Consider the following 23,624-nt stretch of genomic DNA (forward strand, 5'->3'; position numbering starts at 1 on the left):
GTCACAGCCAGTTAAGGTCAGAGCTATAAAGCCATGAATATTTCCATTATTGTGTATCTAGCAACTTAATCTGTCAATCACTGTGCGAAGTACTTCCATATTTTCATACCCTAGGAGGTGTGCACCCTTATGTCCATTTTAAAGACTTGGAAACTGTGGGTCAGAGAGGCCCAGGGTCATAGAATTCATGAATGCATGAATGGTAGAGCTGGGATTCAAACCCAATCTGATCCAAACCCAGAGTCTCTCCACTGAAGATGCTGACTGTTGCTGGTTGGGTCCCCCAGGAATCAGACTCGGCAATCAGAACGCAGATCATTTTTTAGGAAGTGGAATCAAGGGGGTGAAGAGGAAAAGAGAAGGATGGAGAGAGAACTTGAGCTTCAGTGTGACTTTAGCTCAGTTGATCTCTGGGGATGCTGGGATGACCTTTAAACTTGTTACACCCTCACATTGGCCACACATAGATATGGCTGCCCTTCTGGGGTGCCACCCTTCCTGCAGGGGTCTCTGCCAGCAGCTGGGGAAGAGCCCTTCATTCCTGAAGGGGGGTCTGGAGGACATCACAGCCTGCATCCCAGGGGCGCTATACTTTAATGATCTCATCTGGGGCTCATTTGAGGCTGGGATGGGAGCTGTTAACAACTTTGTCCTGCAGCAACCCTGGGGCCCTGTCACCTGTCTGCCATAGCCACTAGCGTGGTGATGCGTTAACCCACACACACGCCAGTTCTTCATCCTTCTGGTCCTTGGGCTGAAAGGGCCATGTGAGCAGGCACTGACTCCAACATTGCCTCATGTTTGCATAAAACTTAAATCTCCTTTCCAAAATGCAGAGCTGATGTGTGCACATGTACACAGAGACACACAGCCTTTCTCTGGACCTCACAGTATAAACTCTGTCCCTATTCATGGGAAGTAGTGTCCAGAGGTAGAGTCCATATCCCAGGGCCCAGCGAGGCGAGGTTGGCAGGCACTCACTCTTTCCTGTCTGCAGCCTGTTGAGAGCACTGAGTCTAGCTGGCAGCGGCAGTGCCCACCTAGACCAGTGCTTGCAGCCGGGACGCCCACCTGCCCCGGCCCCGCGCTGCCTGGGTGGCTATGACTAGCAGGATTGTGTGTGCTCTGGGCAGAGCCTCACATCGGGCAGCTCCCCTGGACCCATGCCCTGCTGCTCGGAGACCCAGGGACTGAGATGGAGAAACGGCTGGCAGACTGGAATCCCAGCCACAGCAGAGGGAAGTAAAGTGGGACACAGGCAGAAACTGGCCCTCAGCTTGGAAGGCTTCATTTCTCGCCACGGAGGCAGGAGGAAGCCTCGGGCCAGCTGGTGAAGTGCAGGATTTGGGGCACAGTTATGGTTCTTCTGCCTCAGCTGCCACCCCCCATTCATTCGCTTATTCGTTCAAGTGTTTAGTGTTTGGTGAGCACTTACTCTGCCGGGCACTGGGTACTAGGGCCAGAGCCATGAACGGAGCCTCAGAAAGCCCTGCTCCATGGAGCCTTCATCCTAGTATCTCTTTGGGGCTGGTGCCTCCTTGGCTCTGAGCTAACGTCACCCTCAACCATCCCCATCAAAGCAGCCTCTTTAGCACTCCCTACCCCTTTACCCTGCCTTAGCGTCTGCATATCTTTGTGCTGTGAAACCTTCTCCCTTGTGTACTTCCTGAGTAACTGTTTGCCCTCCTCTAAAAGGGAAGCCACACGGGGCAGGGGCTTTTATCTGTCTTGTTCACTGCTATATTTTAGCCCCTAGAAACATGACTGTACCTAGTCAGTTCTCAGGAAATAGTCCCTAAATGAATAAACATATTTCTCTTGTTTGCTTGCTTGTGAGATTTCATGCTGCAAAGGGTAGATATTTTGTAATTCATGGTTTGATCCTAAACACTTAGCAAAGTGTCTAGTAGATGCTCAATCTTATTTTATTTACAATTATTTGCTTTTTTAAAGAAAAATATAAATATTCATTTTGCTCTAGGTTAGTAGTTTAAAGCTAATAGTGATTCAGTTAATGCTTGTTGAAAGTATGAATAGATTAATAAATGGTAACCAGGTGAATGGATTTAGAAATCACATGGGATGTAGGAATTCTGTCTTTGCCCTCCTTAGGTTGTGAACTTGACCAATTTAAGGGATACTTATGAGTTTCCCTGGTAAGGGCTTCCCTGGTGGCTCAGAGGTTAAAGCACACACCTGCAATGCAGGAGACATGGGTTCGATCCCTGGGTTGGGAAGATTCCTGGGAGAAGGAAATGGCAACCCACTCCAGTATTCTTGCCTGGAGAAGCCCATGGACGGAGGAGCCTGGTGGGCTACAGTCCATGGGGTCACAAAGAGTCGGACATGACTGAGTGACTTCATTTATGAGTTTCAGTTGTTATAAAATGGAGATGATGGTGTCTTCAAGGAGGTTGTTATTGGACTTTAAAGATGCCTTATGTGTAAAATTGCTGCCACAGTGCCTGATGAAGTTTGGCCTTGTTGGAATAGCTAGATTCGGTCAAGCACTGCCAGTTCTAAGGGATCCTTTTCACAGGCCATCTTTGTGAATGCTCCCCCTGCGCTTGTACAGTGTACAACCTGTGCAACTGTACATGGTGTGTCTGGGAGACATTTGATTAATGTTTACTGAATAATTGTGTCTTAAACCTTTGTTAGATCTTAGAGACTGGAGAAAACAAAGGATTTACCTTGATAATTTCCTTCTCAGACAGCACAAGTTTTGTGCCTAGTCCATCAAGGATTGGCTCAATCGAACTGAAGGGAAATAGGGTAAAAAACAAAATATGCCAACCTAGGACCTACCTTCTTTTGTATAATAATATTTTCCCCAAGAGTGGTCACATTTTAAGAAGTGGGTAAACCAGGAAGATTTAATTTTTAAAAGTGGAAATTCAGACCCTTTGTTAAGCATTTGAGGGGAAATATTTCAGAATGGTTACTCCTCCTAGGACCACTCTAATCACTGTGAGCTGATTATGAATTAAACCATCTCTGAAAGCAATCCATCAACAGTGGTAGATTTCTTTTATTTTTATGGGTTATAATAATTCTGTTGATTAAAAATGGTAATACTATGTTACCAGTGGCTAGTGCTACACAAAGTTTTTATTTTGTTATTTTTTTAATTGTTGTTGTTGTTTAGTCGATAAGTCATGTCTGACTCTTGCAACCCCATGGACTGTAGTCTGCCAGGCTCTCCTGTTCGTGGGATTTCTCCAGGCAAAAATGTTGGGGTGGGTTGCCAATTCCTTCTCCAGGGGAGACTTCCCAACCCAGGGATCGAACCTGTGTCCCCTGCATTGCAGGAGGATTCTTTACCGCTGAGCTGTCAGGAGCCTGTGCTGAATTCTCTGGCCTCCTTGGTGGAACAGAATCTCATTTGTCAAGGAAGGAGTCACCTTCCCTCCCTGATGAGTGGAGTCCAGAAGTGGAGAGGAGCCTAGCACAGGGGGACTGTGGGAGGGCTTCCATGTAGGTGTTGCTTCATGGAGTGGGCAGCAGGGGATGAGATGAGAGGGGTGGGGTCAGAGGATGGAGGAAGAGGCATTACTGGTCCTGCTGTGATGGTGTGAGGTGGAGAGGATGAGGTCCCCGTCAGTGGAGTACTCAAGCGTGTTGGAGATTCCCTCGCTGTGGGAGGGGGTAGCTTCAATGGCCTCTATACTTCTCTTTCAACTTTTCTATTTTGGTAATTCTAATGACTGGTTCGGTTACACTTTGAGGCGTGGTTTTTTATTTTCTTCTGTTTTTGTGATAACTTACCCAGAGGGAAGCAGAAAGCTCTTGGTAGATGTTTTTAGAAGCAGAAGCAGTGAAGCGGAGAGACCTTGGCATTGGGCAAATCTGGGTTTCAATTCCAGTTCTGTTCCTCCTCTATGTAACCTGGTTCAGTCCCTTCACTTCTCTGAGCCTTGGGTTCTTCGAGGCGCTCTTCATCATATCCCCTGCATCCATGAGTTGCTCTCTGATTTGGGTGAATCAGGCAGGATGAGTGTTTAGCATGATACCTAACATGTCCAGTGAGTAAGGGGTCAGTGGGGACAGCTCAGCAGCTCCTGCCCCCACAGTGGCTGGAGAGGCGGAGGGTGGGAGTGCTATCTTGAGAGCCTGCCTGCCTGGGCTTAAACCAACTCTGTGGCCTTGCACAAGTTACCCACAGTCCACTGAGAGGTCATGGTGGCCACTGTCCCATGCAAGAGCTCAGTGTCCCTAGAGAAGCCTCTGCATTATTGAAATTACTCCACTCAACTCATGTTGGTCCTCGATGCATGTGTTCCTCTGAGTTTCTGCACGTTTCTCCCACCTTCCTAGGATCACTCGGTGACTCCAAGGAAGAGGAGTTCAGATGCTCTGAGTAATCCAGCTGTCCTGCCACCTCCCAGGAAGCCTTTATATGGGGGTGGAATTTGGGGCCTCCACTTGATAAGAGTCAAACTTCTTTGACAGAAATCAGATTCAACCTGAGCCTTTGACTTTCCACTAGGAAATTCTGCTTGTGACCCATTTAGTGATTTGCCGTGAGGACGTGGACAGAGTCTGGTTTCTTGGGTATGCTTTTTTCTTAGACATTTCTTGATAAGTGTCTTTGCAGTTAGCAATGTAAAAGGTGATTACTCACCAACCACAAGCTCATACCTCCGTAAATGCAGGACTGCTTCAGATGTCTTTGAAAACCTCTGCCTGGGATGTACATGCCGCTTGCGTGCCTGCTAAGTCGCTTCAGTCGTGTCTGACTCTTTGGGACCCCATGGACTATAGCCCACCAGGCTCCTCTGTCCATGGTATTCTTCAGGCAGGAATACTGGAATGGGTTGCCATTTCCTACTCCAGGGGATCTTCCCGAGCCAGGGATTGAATCTCTGCCTTTTAAGTCTCCAGCATTGGCAGGCAAATTCTTTACTACTAGTGCTGCCTGGGAAGCCCACATGCCACTGAAGGAAATCAATTTATGAGTCTGGAATTGAGCCCAGGGAGGGAGGGGGCAGCTACAGTGGGATGGGGATTGGAAGGGGACAGTCTGGGTCAAGTCCTTGACTTTACATTCATGAGCTGTGATTTTGGTCATGTGATTCACCAGCTCCAAGCTTCAGTTTGAAAGTATAGTCACTCAGTTCAGTTCAGTTTAGTCGCTCAGTCATGTCCGACTCTGCGACACCATGGACTGTAGCCAGCCAGACTCCTCTGTCCATGTAATCTTCCAGACAAGATTATTGGAATGGGTTGCCATTCCTTTCTCCAGGGGATCTTCCTGACCCAGGGATTGAACCCACGTCTCTTGCATCTCCCGCATTGGCAGGTGGGTTCTTAACTATATGAGCCACCAGAGAAACCCCCATTATTAAATATCACAGTTTAAATGAAAATGTTTCACAAACAGGAATGGGCCACATAAAAGTGAGATATTATAAAATTAAATGCACATTATTTGCTTTCTATGTGATTCACTGATCAATTAATTGATTTTATTCAATTATTATTTACTGAGGTCTGTGGTATGAGAATGATCATAGCATTAATATTTATAGAGATGAAAAAAGTGAGTATCCCATTTCTCCTGTATTAATTAAGGAGCTCTGTTCATTCACTCATTGGTTACATGTTTAAGGATTGGGCAGTTCATGCAAAATTGTGATATTGATATTCCTGTTTAGGACATAGAACCCTAGATCCTTTAATAAATGCTGCTGCTGCTGCTGCTAAGTCACTTCAGTCGTGTCCAACTCTGTGCGACCCCATAGATGGCAGCCCACCAGGCTCCCCCATCCCTGGGATTCTCTATGCTAGCTACAACTTTATTTGACTTCCCAGCTGGCTCAGTGGTAAAAATAAAAATCTGCCTGCCAATGCAGGAGACTTGGGTTAAACCCCTAGGTCAGGAAGATCCTCTAGAGAAGGAAATGGAAACCCACTCAGTATTCTTGTCTGGGAAATCCCATACACAGAGAAGCCTGGCAGGCTACAATCCATGGGCTCACAAAAGAGTTGTCACGACTCTTTTAGTTTAGCAACTAAACAGCAACTATATATCTATATCTATCCTTATTTTTTGGCCACACCCTGTGCAACATGCAGGATTGTAGTCCCCTGGCCTGGAATCAAACTGTGCCCCCTGTAATGGAAGTGGCGAGTCTTAACCACTAAACTGCCAGGGAAGTTCCGCTATTGTTAGTATTTGTATATGCTATTATGACAAGTCTTGGAGAATTAATAAAACCAAGGCAGACTCTTTGATCTCTAGAAACTCATAATTTAACAGAGAGAAAAAACATAAGTAACTTCCAATGCTGCATATCAGTGGAACACTTGACATATTTATAAGATACTTAGAGCAGAAGAAAAAGTCCCGGGAATAGCAGAGGAATGACTCTTGGGAGGGTTTCTGAGGGAAGTGACATCTGTGTTGAGTTTTGAAAGATGATATGAGCTCATCAGGTGCATAAACTGACTTCACTTTGCAAGTGCAAACAAAGGGAATAGTGAACAAAGTCAGACAGCACCGAATGTTTTGCTAGACTGCCAAACATGAGTTTCGGATGGTAGGAAGTAGGTGGATGAGAGATGAGCCTGGAGAGGCAGGTAAGGGAGGCAGCAGACAGAATGTGTGAACACTTGGAGGCCGTGTTTTTTTGTTTTTGTTTTTTTTTTTCGCTAGAAAATCAGATAAATGCATTTACCCCGCAGATAGTATCCACTTATAATGGATATTTAGACTTGAAAAAACAAACATTTATTTTGACTTTCCTTCTGTATTGTGTCCTTTCTAGATGGACAGTCTACTGATATACTGGTTAAGGATACTGTTGAACATTTCAGTTTGGCAGTCCCCTGGGTAGTGGTTCAGTTCAGTTCAGTTCAGTCGCTCAGTCGTGTCCGACTCTTTGCGACGCCATGAATCGCAGCACGCCAGGCCTCCCTGTCCATCACCAACTCCCGGAGTTTACCCAGACTCAACGTCCATCGAGTCAGTGATGCCATCCAGCCATCTCATCCTCTGTCATCCCCTTCTCCTCCTGCCCCCAATCCTTCCCAGCATCAGGGTCTTTTCCAGTGAGTCAACTCTTCACATGAGGTGGCCAAAGTACTGGAGTTTCAGCTTTAGCATCATTCCGTCCAAAGAAATCCTGGGGCTGATCTCCTTCAGAATGGACTGGTTGGATCTCCTTGCAGTCCAAGGGACTCTCAAGAGTCTTCTCCAACACCACAGTTCAAAAGCATCAATTCTTCGGTGCTCAGCCTTCTTCACAGTCCAACTCTCACATCCATACATGACCACAGGAAAAACCATAGCCTTGACTAGACAGGCCTTTGTTGGCAAAGTAATTTCTCTGCTTTTGAATATGCTATCTAGGTTGGTCATAACTTTCCTTCCAAGGAGTAATCATCTTTTAATTTCATGGCTGCAGTCACCATCTGTAGTGATTTTGGAGCCCCCCAAAATAAAGTCTGACACTGTTTCCACTGTTTCCTCATCTATTTCCCATGAAGTGATGGGACCGGATGCTATGATCTTTGTTTTCTGGATGTTGAGCTTTAAGCCAACTTTTTCACTCTCTACTTTCACCTTCATCAAGAGGCTTTTTATTTCCTCTTCACTTTCTGCCTTAAGGGTGGTGTCATCTGCATATCTGAGGTTATTGGTATTTCTCCTGGCAATCTTGATTCCAGCTTGTGCTTCTTCCAGTCCAGCGTTTCTCATGATGTACTCTGCATATAAGTTAAATAAGCAGGGTGACAATATACAGCCTTGACGTACTCCTTTTCCTATTTGGAACCAGTCTGTTGTTCCATGTCCAGTTCTAACTGTTGCTTTCTGACCTGCATACTACCAGTTCTCAAAAAGATAATGCAAGGAGGGGGATGAGTTAAAGAGCGTGGGGATGGAAATAAGACTTCAGTGTCCAGCTTTCAACATGCCGAGTTTGGGATGCTTCAGGGAGGTATCTAGTGAGTCCTGGATATCTCAGCATGAGGCTTGGACGAAGGTCTGTCCTGGAGATACTTCTGATAATCACTAGCATGTCAGTGGTATTTTAAGCCTTGGGGGGTCATGAGATCACCCTTGGAGAGTATATAGAATGTAAATAGCAAAGGTCAAGGACAGACGCCCAAGGAACTGCGGTCTTTAAGGGAAGAGCAGAAGAGAAACCAGAAGAGGAGCCAAAAGGAGCCGCAGGGTGTGTGAAGTCATGGAAACCAGGGGAGGGCCATGTGGTCAGTACCTTCAAGGAAGATGGAGACTGTGCATATTCACTGGATTAGTCATGAAGGGCCCTTTGCAAATTTCACTGGTGAAGAGGGAAGAAACTACATAGTAGTGATTTGACAAAAATGGAAACTACAGACTTTCCAAAAAATCTTGGCTCTGAAGTCAAAGAGAGAATGAGATTGACAGCTAAAAAAAGAATTGTGGAACATTCGTTGGTAACCAAACATTTTTATGTCATGAATCACCCATGATAAAGTATTGGAATGTATCCTCCATAGGTACCAAATTTTGCATGTGTTTTCATGCAAGCGACTCCCTGAAACCCAGACCCCAAGTTAAGAAACCTAAGGTGATGGGTTGGTTTCATAGTAGAGAAATGTGGGTGTGTTTTCACGCAAAGCATGAAGTGTCAGTGTTGAGGGTAGGCGGGGCGTGTAGGAGAGGTGGGAGTGGGTGTGTAGGAGACGGGGGGAGGGCAGAGGGGAGAAATTGGAGGTGGATGTCCAACTGGCTTTAAACAGCCACCCTTTCTTAGGAGAAACAACGAGGGAAAGATGGGAGGCTTCACAGAGAGCTGAAGGGGGGCAGTGAGTTAGAGCTGATGCCGATAATGGTCACTTTTTCTCTGGGAGGCAAGAGATCAGGCATCTCGTGAGAGTGCAAGGGTCATGGCGATGCCTGGGCCTGAGGAGAACGGAGGAGACAGGACAACAGCATCAGGCTGCATGGAGAGCTCAGTGGAGGCTGAAGACTCAAAACCTGTAAAGGCGCCAGTCTGTTTGTGGGTATTTCTGTAGCTGTGCTCAGGTCGAGACAAGGTGCAGAGGAAGCAGGCCCATGAAATTAATCCAATGGAAGGGAAGAGGGTGGAGAGCACTGGTAGAAGGGAAACTGAAACGCTGGACCAAGCAATGAAAGGTCTTGGTTTGTGAGAAGCCAGTGAAGATGGATAACCTGGAGGGGGTTAGAGAGTAGAAATCATAGTGAAATGAAAGAGCTGATTTTAATGGAATAAAGTACAAAGATTCCGGAAGGAGGGAGGGCTGTGGGATGTAGCGGCAAGTGGCACTTTGAATGAATGGCATTGGCATTGCAGTGGAGCTCAGTGCCCTGGCAGAGTGTGGCTGTGGGGGTGCTTGGCTGGGGTGAGTGCAGTTTTCTGTGTTTGAAGAGGTCAAGAGACAGACCAGAATGTGAAATGGCCCATCTGCATAAATGATAAAGTCACTTTAGCAGTAGCTGGGGTGAAGATGGAAATTATCTTGGCAAAGATAATAGCTGGCAAAGAATTGGAAGAATATGGGGGAATGACCAGACATCCCTAGTTGGGGATGAGAGAAATACTAGAAGGTTCCATAGCAGAAGACTGTAACCCAAAATGAAGACAGGGAACGGTATGGTAGGAACCCTTGTTTCCAGGACACAGTGGATAGGGAAGGATGGGACAGGATCAGGGGTTTGCTGTGGCAGCAGGGAGATGGTTTCAGAGAGCTGGGAGCCACAGGAGCCTGGTTCAGAAGTAGGGTAAGACCATGTTGATTTAGGCTTGGATTCTATCCTCGAATTGGAGGGCAGCTCATGTTTGCTAACTTTTCCTTCCACCAAATAGGAACCACCAAAAAACCCAAACCCAATGAATCTTAGTCATTTTGTAAAAGGACTTTAACATGCCAAGTTAGGAAGGAAGGGCAGTTATCAACATGTCATGCTGCTGCTGCTGCTGCTGCTAAGTTGCTTCAGTCGTGTCCAACTCTATGCGACCCCATAGACAGCAGCCCACCAGGCTCCGCCATCCCTGGGATTCTCCAGGCAAGAACACTGGAGTAGGTTGCCATTAAAATTACAATATTTTACCTTCCAGATGGCATTCCCCAGATGACTCCTTATTCCTGGAAAAAGTACAGAAACTCTCTGTCAACTTTCCTGTTGAGTGTTTGGTTCCCAGAATATAGACCCTCCACTCATCATGGTGCATTGTGACTGAACCCATGGCCCTTCTGTCTCTGCCTTCTGTCCAGTGGTGGCAAAACACAGCGTGCAGTCTGTACAGAACCTCTGACCTGAGAATGGATGTGTAACATACAGATAGTGTGCAGCACAGAATGAACATGGGCCAGCAAAGCTTCAGATAGCCACAGTCTGGCTTCAAGCAGAAAAGTCTTGCTGGCCCTGCTCTAGCCTGAACATGAGCTATCTTCTCCATCCTTCCTCCCAAGTCCCCGAATCATCTGAGCGGGTCTTCTCTGGTCCTCCCAGGCCACATAACCTACCCCTTCCTGTATGACAGGCTTGACCAGGAAGGTAAAGAGGTGGCAGCAGTCCTGCCAGTACTGTTAATGCTCATGTTTTGGCTGAAAATGCCTTGTTGTATTAATACAAGTGACAACATATACACCCTCGTGCATTCAGCAACATGGCCCAGAGGTAGAAGCTCTGGCTTCGGAGGCCAACACACAGGGGTGAATCTTTAGTAAATGTTACTGAGCACTCTCCTGCGCCAAGCAGTTTGCAGGCATCAATCCATTCAGCCCCCACCCTCCCCATGTGTCCAAGGCTCACTGACTTCTTGTGCCATGACACACATTGGGTACAATGACATGGCACTGGGAAAACCAGGTGGACCACTGGCCCAGCAGCCTCCAACCCCCCTCCCCGAGAGACTGGAAGGATCAAGAGCAAACTCTGACCCTTAGCATATGGGAAGCCCCGACTCAGGTGACATTGGATGGCCAGACTATTCCAGTTTACAGAGTGCTGCTGCTGCTGCTGCTGCTAAGTCGCTTCAGTTGTGTCCGACTCTGTGCGACCCCATAGACGGCAGCCCACTAGGCTCCTCTGTCCCTGGGATTCTCCAGGCAAGAATACTGGAGTGGGTTGCCATTTCCTTCTCCAATGCATGCAAGTGAAAAGTGAAAGTGAAGTTGCTCAGTCGTGCCTGACTCTTAACGACCCCATGGACTGGAGCCCACCAGGCTCCTCCGTCCATGGGACTCTCCAGGCAAGAGTGCTGGAGTGGGGTGCCATCGCAGAGTGCAGTTTACCATAAATCAGAGCTAGCAGTGGGCAGAGCTTGGGACTTGGGCAGGCAGAGTGCCCCCAGAGTGGTCCTGCCTTAAAACATGCGTGCAGTGGTGACCAGAACAGTCACGCACACAGCTGTGTGTAAATTAAGTGAAACAACACGTAGCACATCACAGTGTGTCTGGCAAATAGGAACTGCTTAAGAAACATTGGCCATTGTAATATGACATGATAAGAATTATCACTAGGCCCAGCATTTCTGTGCAACAGGGAGTGCAGCAAGCTCACTGTGAATCAAGGAATGGACGTTTTTGCTGAATATTCACTCACTGTATTAGTTCAGGCTATGTAACAAAATACCACTAACTGGGGGCTTAAACAATAGAAAATTAGTCTCTCCCAGTTCTGGAGGCTGGACGCCCAAGGTCAAGGTGCTTGCAGGGTGGGTCCCTTCTGATGGCCATGAGGGAAGAATCTATTCCAGAACCCTCTCCTTGGCTTGTTGATGGTGGTCTTCTCCCTATGTCTGCTTATCATTTTCCTTTACTGCCCACTTCCAGGACTTAATTTCCCCTTTTCATGAAGACCCCTGTCTCTTTGGATTAGGGACCAGGGCTTCCCTGGAGGCACTAGTGGTAAAGAACTCGCCTGCCAATGCAGGTAGATGTGAGAGATGTAGGTTTGATCCCTGGGTTGGGAAGAACCCCTGGAGGAGGGCATGGCAACCCACTGCAGTATTCTTGCCTTGAGAATCCCGTGGACAGAGGAGCCTGGTGGGCTACCATCCATAGGGTTGCAAAGAGTTGGACACGACTGAAGCGACTTAGCACAGCAAGCACTGATGACCTTATTTTAACTAGATTACCTCCGTAAAAGCCCTGTCTTCAAATGGCGTCCCATTCAGAGGTGTGCGGGGTTAGGATGAATCTGAAGTGTGAATCTTAGAGTGGGGGTGGGACACAGTTCTACCACAGTACTCAGCGCCATCCCTCTGCTAAGCTCTGGAAGTGCAAAGTCAAAGATGAAAACATGCCTCCTGGGGAGCTCAAAAGTAAGTAAGTAGGGGCTGAACAGAGGTAAATATGTCCCTGGATACTTTTATAGTGTTATAAATGTTAAAATGGGTCCAGTAGGGTCTGCTTTAAATGTCAGGCATTTCTCTTTGAAGAGATGCGAGATGGATAGTTAGCTCCCGTCCCATTTTCATCTTGCAGATGATTGCAAAATAACAAGGGGTGTCTTTTTTCTTTCTGTTATCAAAGGAACATCTAGGTTTTTTTTTTTTTTTTTTTTTTTTTGCTAATGAGGGTAAAAATAGCCCAACATGACGTGGTTTTCACTTGAAAGACGGTGTCTGGTAAGAAATGAGGATGTCTGAGCAGTGGTCCCATCTTACAATGATAGCACATGAGTATCTTCAGCTAGAGCTCGTGGCCATAAAACTGCGAAAGCAGTGTCAACAAGCCTGTTACCCTCTGTTTATGCCAAGGTCACGGAGGATTGCTGATGCCTGAAATGGTTTTCCTGTCTGAAAGCCTTTTCCTGTCTGAAAGACTTCAAAACGTTGATGTTTTCCCCCAGCCAGCCAGCCTGGGCATGGAAACCACCTCTAATATTTCCTCAAGCTTTTCCCACATCCAGCATTGATAAGTGTTGAGGAGCAGAAAGGAATTCTTGGTTCTTGATTGCAAGAAAAACAGTATGAGTCCTGGCTTCTTTTCAGTTTCTACTTTTTATCTCCATTCTTGGTGATTCTTAAGAAAATCCCATCAGTCTTTTCATTTAACAAATGGGTCTGTGATTATTTGAACGTTGGCGAGGTCAGGCATTTGCAACTGGCTTGACATTTCTGCACTTGGATCTGATTAAAAATCATTGAAAGGCTCCTTGCCCTCGTTTTGAGAGGTGAAGGCCAGAGCGGCGCTTGCCCTTGCTAACGCAGTCAGCAAGGGACAGACCTGCTCCCTCTGTCTCAACACAGGTCTGCAGTTATGTTGGCGTTTGTTTTGTTGTGGCTATTTTTAACACCTGAAATTACTCTATTTGAACCTTAACATCAAAATCAAACATTTCCTTCTTTAACTGATGTCTGTCTGGGAAGGGATAAAGGAAGGCAGGAAGACAGGAAAGCAAGAAAAGAGGAAGGAAGGGAGGGAGGACACGAAGGGAATGAAATACAGTTTTCCATATAGTGGTGGAAATTTTCAAATGTATTTTAGTGTAGTGATTTAAGCTTAGTTGACATTAAAATGGAATAATGCTGCCTGGAAGGGAATGGAAGGGCCCTGGTGTCACACCGAGGCCTGCCCTACCCAAAGTTGCAGGTCATGCTGCCCCCCTACCCTCAGCCCCGCCCCACCTCAGCAATGGTGTGGTGTGCAGGAAGACATAATCAAATTACCCAGAAATTTCAAAAAATTCCTTCTGCCTTCGCCTGATCTCTCCACGCCAGCCTTGTCCCAGGATCCCTGGCCTTCTGCCAGGGGGACTCTATCAACACCTCCCCTCCCGCCTCTGGCCCTGGGACTCCTCAGTGAGACCATTAGCACAGTGGACCCAGGCCACGTGCCTGGCACTGAGGCCTGCTGCCGAACACAGTGACATTTGGAAACAGCAGCGTTTCGGGGTTTTATGAGCCCAGCACGTCCCCGAGTAAACCCATCGCTGGCCTCACCCTCTGTCCTGCTCTGTGCCCCCACACCACATTCCTTCTTTCCTTGTGGACGTTTTCCATTGCACGCTCTGTTGCCCAATCCAAAAATCCCATGGTCTTCATCACCTTCTCCCTTACCCCGTCCTGTCAATTCTGCCTCCTCAGCCCCTCTGGGAACTGTCCTTTCCTTTCCACTCCAAATCTTTCTTTCTTGGCCATGCTGGGCAGCTTTCAGGATCTTAGTTCCCCAACCAGGAGTTGAACCAGGGCCATGGCAGCGAAAGCACTGAGTACTAAGCACTGGACCGCCAGCGAATTCCAATGGCTTTATTTTTTAAATAAGTGATGCTGGCAATGCGATGTGTAAAATACATTTTACACAAAGGAAAAAAACTAATCAACAAACCACAGAGGCTGCATTTCAGGGGAGACTATCTTTGGGTGAGTCTGAAAGCCACCGCCCCCTCATTCACCTGGTGAATAAACCAGAACCCTTGGAGTAAACAGTGGATGCTGAAGCTGAAGGAGCTGGACTCAAGCTCAAGCATCACTGCTTGTCGGCTAAGCTCTTTGAGTGTATTTCTGGATCTGTTTACTTGCCTGTAAAATGTGCATATAATGGTGCCCACAGCATGGTTTATTGTGACTATTAAGTGACAGTGGTATTGCTGAGTCCTTGACAAATTAGTGAACTCTTATGAAATGCTACCAAGACTACCCAGCTTTCATGCTTCACTATGATTTTGCATTCACAAGGGACTTGCTGTCAGAGGTTTTCACGAGGTGCATATAGAACCCCAGATGTTGGAATCAGCATGGCAGCAATGACTCATCCAGGGGTCCTGTGGGCCAGGGGAGGGGGGCAGGTGCCGGGTGGGGCAGAGAGCTGGACCCAGGCCCTGGGATGGCCACTGATGAGCTGGCTCTCACTCTGGCAGTGACAGTCACCCTTTAATTAGAGCTCTTTCCCCTAGACATCAACCTAAACGTGGAGGGCAGCCAAAGCTTCCATTTTAAGACCATAATTGCTAGGTGCAGTCCTGAAATCCCATCATAAGTTTTCTCTGAAATTTCCCTGTACTCACCATCTAATAATATGTGCCTCAGATCAGCCATGTTGCAAAAATGCCACTTGCACTGAGCATGGAAATCCAACACGTGGAGGATGCTTAGGAAAATGACAGCCCTAGTTTCCTGCAGGGAAACCAGGTCCCAAGTTCAGAAATACGTGGTTCGAGATTTTGAGACTGGTCCCATGGCCCCAGGACGAGTGTGGGGGTCTCACCTTCCTCTTCCTGAATCCACGTGAGATCTGCTTGCATTATTTGGCCACTTCTCTGAGTACACCTTTTTTCTCTTTCTTCTTTTTCTTCCTTCCTTCCTTTCCTTTTTTTTTCTCTTTTCTTTTTTTTTTAATTAAAAAAAAAAGGGTAGTCGTACTCGATTGTTTTGCTACTCTATTTACCATTCTAATTTTAGTGACCCTCAGTACTGTGGTGGCAAAGACAGGTTTGACATAAAAGCAATAGGCTTCCTCATATAGCTAAGAGCACGGCGTTAACAAAGACAATAACCTTTTCCTATCCGAGGATGGTCTTCCAGAGAGGATGCTCACCCTGTGGGAGGCTCAGAGGGATGCGCAGGAGCACTGACTTGGAGCCAAGAGGCTTTGTCACCATCCAGCTGGCACTGAGTCGGTGATGCCATCCAACCATCTCATCCTCATCAACTACATGTACATATATAAGCCCTCCCTCTTGAGCCTTCCTCCCTCCCCTCTAGGTCATCACAGAGCACCGAGCTGAGCTCCCTGTGCTGTACAGCAGCTTCCCACCAGCTGTCTATTTCACACGTGGTCGGGTGTATATGTCAGGGCTACTCTGTCATACAGAGTGAAGTAAGTCAGAAAGAGAAAAACAAATATTGCATGTTCATGTGTCTATGTGGAATCTAGGAAAATGGTACTGATGAACCTATTTGCAGGGCAGGAATAGAGACGCAGATGTAGAGAATGGACTTCTGGGCACAGCAGGGGGAGGGGAGGATGGGGCGAATTGTCTTCATCTTTTAAAGAGGTCTTGACTGGGGTTTTCCAGGAAAGACTCCAAGATAGAGTTGCACACAGAAAGTTTAGTGCACAGTGCTCTTGGGAGCAACACATGTAAGGCAGAATTGGGCTGGGGGTGAGGCAGAACGTGGATGCAAACCAAATCCTGGCCCCGTGGACGCCTCACTGAGCTGTGACGCTGAGTTGGCCCCTGGGGGTTGTCCCATCTTGGGGCCAGAGAATTGGAACTTTGGAGATCCACCTGGACTAGTTTGGGGATGAAGGGAGGGAGGCGGCTGGCCTAGTCCTAGGTAATTCCTAGGAAGGGACTCGGCCAGCAGCCCCAGCCACCTGAGGAAATGAGAGCTTTCCCCAGCTTCCCAGCACTTGGGGAAATGAGAGCCTTGGCCCTGAAGGCAGCCTACACAGTGCGTCACAAACCGCCATATGACCAGCTCTGTGTGTGTGCTCAGCCATGTCCCGCTCTTTGTGATCCCTTGGGCCCTGTCAGGCTCCTTTGTCCACACGTTTCTGCAGGCAAGCGTACTTCAGTGGGCAGCCATTCCCATTTCCAGGGCATCTTCCCGGCCCAGGCGTCAAACCCTACTCTCTTGCATCTCCTGCACTGGCAGGCAGATTCTTCCCCACTGTGCCATGAGCCTGTTATTATCATGGTTGCTGGCATTATTCTGATTTTTGCATTATAACAACCGTGTGTGTGTGTTGGTCACTCATTCGTGTCTCACTCTTTGTGATCCCATGGACTGTAGCTCTCCAGGCTCCTCTGTCCATGGGATTCTCTGGGCAAGTATACTGGAGCGGGTTGCCATTGCCTTCTCCAGGGACTCTTCCCTACCCAGGGATCAAACCCGGGTTTCCTGCATTGGCAGGTGGATTCCTTACCATCTGAGCCACCAGCGAAGCCCATAACAACTGTACTGTGATGTTTTTCTTACCCTTTCACATTCTCTCCCATTCTCCTGTAAGCTGCTCAGTAGAAATGCCCATGCTTTTGTTGGTTCATTTGTTTTGATTTTTAACCTTTGTATTCCCAGGCTTGAGCACATAGAAATTTGGAGTTTGGCTCATAGAAATCATTGAAAAAATTGTTGTAGAATGGAGAGATGGATAAAGGAGTGGGTCACACAAGAATGGAGACCCCTGGAGGAAGCCCTGGGGCACCCTTTGGGTACATCGTGTGACGCCCCCACTGACAGTCCCCTTCTTTCCCTTCCAGTCGCTCTGGACTCGTGGCAGTCCCTGGCCCCTTCTTCAGTGATTGTTGATCCATCCATCAGGAACTTTGACGTTGCCCACATCAGTACCGCTGCCATGGGGAACTTCTCTGCGGCCCGAGACCGCTGCTTGTGGGGTAAGGGGAATGTCCACCCTCTAGGTAGGGGGTGAATTGGGACGAGGGTCCTCTCATACAAGTGCTGCTGAAGATTCTGACCTCAGAAACACATAGGAGACCCCAAGATCACCTGGGGTGCCTGGCCAGAAGGATGTCACCTGGGGGAGGAACCCTGGCTGGGCTGTCCTCTGTAGTCTCTTCATCCTCCTGCAGAGTTGACCCATGGCCAAGGTCTCCAAGAGGCTAAGCCAGCCAGAAAATGAGTAACACTGAGCCAGGTCAGAGGAAGGATCTAGGAGGTTAGTCTGAGACGGAGGAGATGGGTGGAGGCTGTGATGGCTGTCCTCAGATGGCAGGTGGGTGGTCATGACAGTGAAGAAAGATATTGTGCTGGCCAAGTTCATGGGGCAAAGTGAAGATCAGTGTTGTGGTTGTTCAGTCGCTCAGTCGTGTCTGACTCTGCGACCTCATGAGCTGCAGCATGCCAGGCTTCCCTGACCTTCACTATCTCTCAGAGTTTGCGCAAACTCATGTCCCCTGAGTGGATGATGCCATCCAACCATCTCACCCTCTGTCTCCCCCTTCTCCTCCTGCCCTCAGCATTTTTCAGTGCTATACAGAGAACTTTCTAATAGGCATAGCTGTCCACAGATGCCTACTTCCTTTAGAGGGATTGGGTTACTGGTATGTAAACAAAAGCTAGGTGACAACCTGATAGGAAGGTTCTACAAAGACTTGACTTTATGAAAGAGATCAAGATTAAATAACATTTGTGAAAGTTGAAAGTCGCTCAGTTGTGTCCGATTCTTTGCGACCCCATGGACCTTACAGTCCATGGAATTCTCCAGGCCAGAATACTGGAGTGGATAGCCTTTCCCTTCTCCAGGGGATCTTCTCAACCCAGGGATCAAACCCAGTTCTGCATTGCAGGCAGATTCTTTACCAGCTGAGCCAGAAGGGAAGCCCATTTATGCTTCTGCAATTTTGAGATTCCATGGATCTCCTCCTCTACAAGGCTGGAAAACAACACGCACAAATTACAGACAGGGCTGCCATGTGCAGTTGTATAGGTTGTACACTGTACAACTCTGGGTGGTACCACAACGCAGAGATTAGGCTATGAATAAGGGCTTTAGGCAATGCACGGCTTGCTCAGTTGAATGAAACGTCATTATTTTCATGGCTGTTCTTAGGACTAAATACCCTAATACCATGAATCATTTAAACTGTCTAGGACAGGACCTGGTTTGCATGGGAAAGGACATAACCCTTGATGGAACATGGTGAGTGTGATAAGGCAGGAGGCAGAGGGAGATGAGGCTGAAGAGGAAGGCGTGGGCTAGAGCATGAACAGCCTTGTCTTGTATGACTTAATTCTGAGGCCAGTGGGGAGCCATGAAGGTGCTTTAAACAGAAAAATGACAAGAGCACATTTGTGGATAAATAACCAAAGAAAACCCCGATTGTTGTGTGGAAAATAGATTGATGGGAGAGTTGAGTCCCCCACCACCACTGTTTTATTCCAAGATTCTAGCCCTGTGCCAGGTGCTAAAATGAAGGAGTGAGTGTTTGTGTGTATGTATGCATGCATAAGTGGATAGATGAATGGATGATGCATAAGTGGATGTATAGATTCATGAAGTGTGATTGGATGAAGGATGTCTAGCTGGCTTATGCTTTGAGAAACTGTGACTTTGGGCTGACCCTGAATGAAAGTGAGGAGACTGCAGAGGAGTGCTCACCCATGTCTTCTCTCTCAGATGAATTCCTTCCTGCCAGGCACCTCAGGTTGTCTTGGGACAAATGGAAGAGTGGGTGGATAGATGATACACAGATTCATGGATGTATAATTACATGAATGGATGAATGGATGATGCTTGGATAGATGGAAGGATGCATGCATGGATTCATGGATGTATGGTTAGATGGCAGGATGAATGGATGTATGGATGGATTCATGGATCACAACTGGATGGATGGATCAGTGGATGCATGGATTTATGAATGTATGGTTGGATGGTAAGATAGATGGTTGGATAGATGAATGGATGAACTGATGGGTTCACAGATGCATGACTGGATGGATGGATCAATGGATGCATGGATTCATGAATGTATTTTTGAATACTTGACTGAGATGATCTCTCAGGCTCAATCCCCACCCTTCTTCTCCTCTGCAGAGTGTTCCCGTCACCAGGACTGCCTTGTCACCACTCTGCAGACCCAACCCGGGGCTGTGAGGTGTATGTTCTATGCTGATACCCAGAGCTGCACACACAGCCTGCAGGCCCAGAACTGCCGACTTCTGCTCCACGAAGAGGCCACCTACATCTACCGGAAGCCAAGTGAGTGCCAGCCTGTGTCTTTGCAGACATTCCCAAGAGCCTGGGTGTGGCTGGGAAGGACTGTCGGAGAAAGTGGTGACTCATGGGCGGTGGCTTTTGAGGTTCTTAAGGAAAAGTCAGTCAAAGTCATCTTAGGCTATGTGGCACTTACATGGGATGAACTGAAGGAAGACAAAAAAGCCTACTTCTGACCTAGGACTTCTCTGCACTGTCTGTATTCATGACTTCTTTTGAGTTATAGAAGCCATTTTGGCCTTCGAGTTTCTGCATAAAATAATTCATTAGGCCACTTTTTAGTACTGTTTCAGAGTTTATAAAGTTGTTTCACATACCTTATCTTGTTGGACCCTCATGTTATCCTGTGAGATATCAAGATAAAGGATTGATCCCTATCTTAGAGACCAGGAGACTCTGGTCCAGACAAGTTAGGTTACTTCTCTGATTTCATACAACTAGTGATGACGGAACAGGGACTTGGAGCCAGGTCTCCTATCTCTAGGGTCAGTCCTCCCCCACAAAACTGCAGTGCCTAGCGACCATATCACCATCACCAAAGAGTGTGGTTGCTCCAGGCTGGGTTCAGTTTAGAAACATCCAGTAATGTGTTATCATGTGTCAGCCCTTGTGTTGGGTGCTGGGGATGCAGGGGTGAAGCAGGCAAGGAACAAGCAGCATATAATTACAGCCTAAAGTGAAATTATATGAGCTATAGAACAGGAAACATGGGAGCCAAGGCCCTGGGGGACACCCCCTCCCGACTAGACATGCTTACGGGATGGAATGAATAACTTTTTAGAAATGTTGGCTGAGTCTGCCATCTTATCTTCAAGAGCAGATGTTAGTGATCTCTCTCTGTAAAGAGTCAGATAATAAATATTTTAGGCTTCACAGCTACAAGTCTCTGTTACAGCTACTGAACTCTGCTGTTGAAGCAGAAAAGTGGCCACAGACAATAATAGATCGATGGGCACGGCTGTGTACCAATAAAACTTTATTTATAAGACCAGGTAACATTGAGATTTGGCCTCACCTTGTCCTTGAGTATTAATGGTCCTTTAGGGCTGTCTGGATCCAGGGGTGTCCTCTTTCCCCCTTTCCTCCACCTCAGTGTTTAGATTAGGAGAAGGTCCCCAGGCTTAGGAGTGCTTTGATTCCTATAAACTAAGGTCTTGGGCCCTTAATCTTAAGGCTTGCCTTCTATTCAGTTCAGTTCAGTCGTGTCTGACTTTTGTGACCCCATGGAGTGCAGCATGCCAGGCTTCCCTGTCCTTCACCAACTCCTGGAGCTTGCTTAAACTCATGTCCATCAAGTCAGTGATGCCATCCAACCATCTCATCCTCTGTCATCCCTTTATCCTTCTGCCTTCAATCTTTCCCACCATCAGGGTCTTTTCCAATGAGTCAGTTCTTTGCATCAGGTGGCCAAAGTATTGGAGCTTCAGCTTCAGCATCAGCCCTTCCAATGAATATTCAGGATTGATTTCCTTTAGGAGGGACTGGTTTGATCTCCTTGCAGTCCAAGGGACTCTCAGGATGCTTATATCACTTGGTCGAGTTAAATAGATTTCATCCATAGTGTAGCCAATCTGCACGGTAGTCCTGCTGAGAAATACCTTCACTTTGAGGTATGAGTTCTGTAAAACAAATTAGACTGCTTCTCTCTGAATTCTGTGTGTCTCAAATTCAGCATGAAATGCTCACTCTCCAGCAGAAGACACATGCCCACGTGTATCTACATAGACATTTGTTTATTTGCACCTAAAGTACATATAGAGCTACAAATAATTTTCTTAATCCAAATAGTCACAGAACCTAAATATATGGGTATTCTAGAAAGAATCTCCACTTCTGCAAAAGATTTCAAAAGGGAGAAATGCACAGCAGATATTTTTCCCATGTTGGATCTCATTCTGTCTGGGATACATTGGGCAGCCTCTGGAGGGAGGCTTAAATACCAGTGTCCGTGGGAAAGCAGGCTTGCATTCCCTCAAAATTCTTTAGCTTTTATATTTTCTGTCTCTGCTCCCTGCTTGAGATGATGCCACGTTCATGAAATGTGGCTGTTTCCTGCAGAGCAAAAGAGCTGACCTTGGGAGTTTTCACTGCCTTAGCATCCATGGTCGGTCCTGAATGCTAGCCAGAGAGCCTGTGATTTGCAATTGAAACAGGAAATCTTGTGAGAAGGAAGGAACTGTGGGGGTGAGAGCAGGCATGATTTGTGATCGAGGCCAGATTATAAAGCGGCACGTATTTCTTTCCATCCCAAGTTTCCATTTTGGGTTATAACTCACACGCCAGTGTGTGAACAACCAAGTTTTCACTCACTCTTTCCTTCTGTTCTCTCTACCTTTTGACCTTCCTTTTTCTTTTTCTTTCACCCCTCCACTCCTTCCCTCCTTCCTTCTATCTTTCCCTCCTTCCTTTCTTCCTTCCCTCTCCCCATTCATTCATTCACGTGTTGGTCTCCGGTCACGCACCAGGCACTGAGCTTGGGACATTACAGGCATCATGTTATTTCTTCCTGACATCTTTGTGTTGTAGGGACAGCTACTGTTCCTTTCTCGGCAATGGGAAAATCGAGGGTCAAAAGAACTATGAGGTTTTTCTAAAGCAGCTGGTCCCTCACACAAACACAGGTCCGTTCATTGCTTCCTCCTCACCACGTGGACCCTCAGTGGCCTGGAGGTCATGAATGCATATCACACCAGGGGGTCTCAGCCCCGACACCTGACGCTGACACCTGGGACTGGATGACCTGTTGTCTCTATCATAGGTTGTTTAATAGCATCTCTGGCCTCCATCCTATGAGATACTAGGAGCTCAGACCTCTCCTCAATCCTGTGACAACCCCAGAATATCTCCAGACATTGTCAGATGTTTCCTGGGGTCAAAACCACCTCCAGTTGAGCCACTGCATAGTACCAAACTCTTGAGGAATGGATAAACTTCCACCTGTCTGTCTGTCTGCCTCCTCTCCCACATTTATGTTCATCATAAATGTGTATTTTAAACAGACAGAGCTGCAGACCAAGCTGCAAAGCCCACAGTGAATTGGAGCAAAGAAAACACACCTGTTGGAAATAAATAAGAGAGACTGCACACACACATACACACACACAGAATCTCTTCACCAGTGTTGGTTTCCACTGGGTGAGGCCCTAAGACCTGTGGGAACCAGACACCAGCCTGTCTTAAGCCCCTGAAAATGGCATTTGGCACTAAGCCTGAGCTGGTTCTCATCTCACACGCTAGTAAAGTAATGCTCAAAATTCCAAGCCAGGCTTCAACAGTGTGTGAACTGTGAACTTCCAGATGTTCAAGTTGGATTTAGAAAAGGTAGAGGAACCAGAAATCAAATTACCAACATCTGTTAGATCATTGAAAAAGCAAGAGAGTTCCAGAAAAACATCTACTTCCACTTAATCCAAAGCCTTTCACTGTGTGGATCACAACAAACTCTGGAAAATTCTTGAAGAGATGGGAATACCAGACCACCTGACTTGCCTCTTGAGAACTCTGTATGCAGGTCAGGAAGCAACAGTTAGAACTGGACATGGAACAACAGACTGGTTCCAAATTGGGAAAGGAGTACATCAAGACTGTATATTGTCACCCTGCTTATTTAACTTATATGCAGAATACAGCACGAGAAACTTTGGGCTGGATGAAGCAAAGCTGGAATCAAGATTGCCAGGAGAAATATCAATAACCTTAGATATGCAGATGATACCACCCTTATGGCAGAAAGCACAGAAGAACCAAAGAGCTTCTTGATGAAAGTGAAAGAGGAGAGTGGAAAAGTTGGCTTAAAACTCAACATTCAGAAAACTAAGATCATGGCATCTGGTCCCATCACTTCATGGCAAATAGATGGGGAAATAGTGGAAACAGTTACAGACTTTATTTTTTTGGGCTCCAAAATCACTGCAGATGGTGACTGCAGCCATGAAATTAAAAGACGCTTGCTCCTTGGAAGGAAAGTTATGACCAAC

The 23,624-nt window shown here is 46.9% G+C and overlaps 1 protein-coding gene across 1 annotated transcript in view; it reads left to right on the top strand.

The window, feature by feature from the left end:
* Positions 1 to 23,624, top strand: part of TG (thyroglobulin) — a 237,052-nt gene that overhangs the window by 96,368 nt on the left and 117,060 nt on the right. Inside the window, exons 36-37 of the mRNA XM_006079344.4 lie at positions 17,171 to 17,305; positions 19,468 to 19,632. Of these exons, the coding sequence (XP_006079406.4) occupies positions 17,171 to 17,305; positions 19,468 to 19,632 (300 nt within the window). The remainder of the gene's footprint in view (positions 1 to 17,170; positions 17,306 to 19,467; positions 19,633 to 23,624) is intronic.

The sequence above is a fragment of the Bubalus bubalis genome, chromosome 15, assembly GCF_019923935.1.
Source record: "Bubalus bubalis isolate 160015118507 breed Murrah chromosome 15, NDDB_SH_1, whole genome shotgun sequence".
Classification (NCBI taxonomy): domain Eukaryota; kingdom Metazoa; phylum Chordata; class Mammalia; order Artiodactyla; family Bovidae; genus Bubalus; species Bubalus bubalis.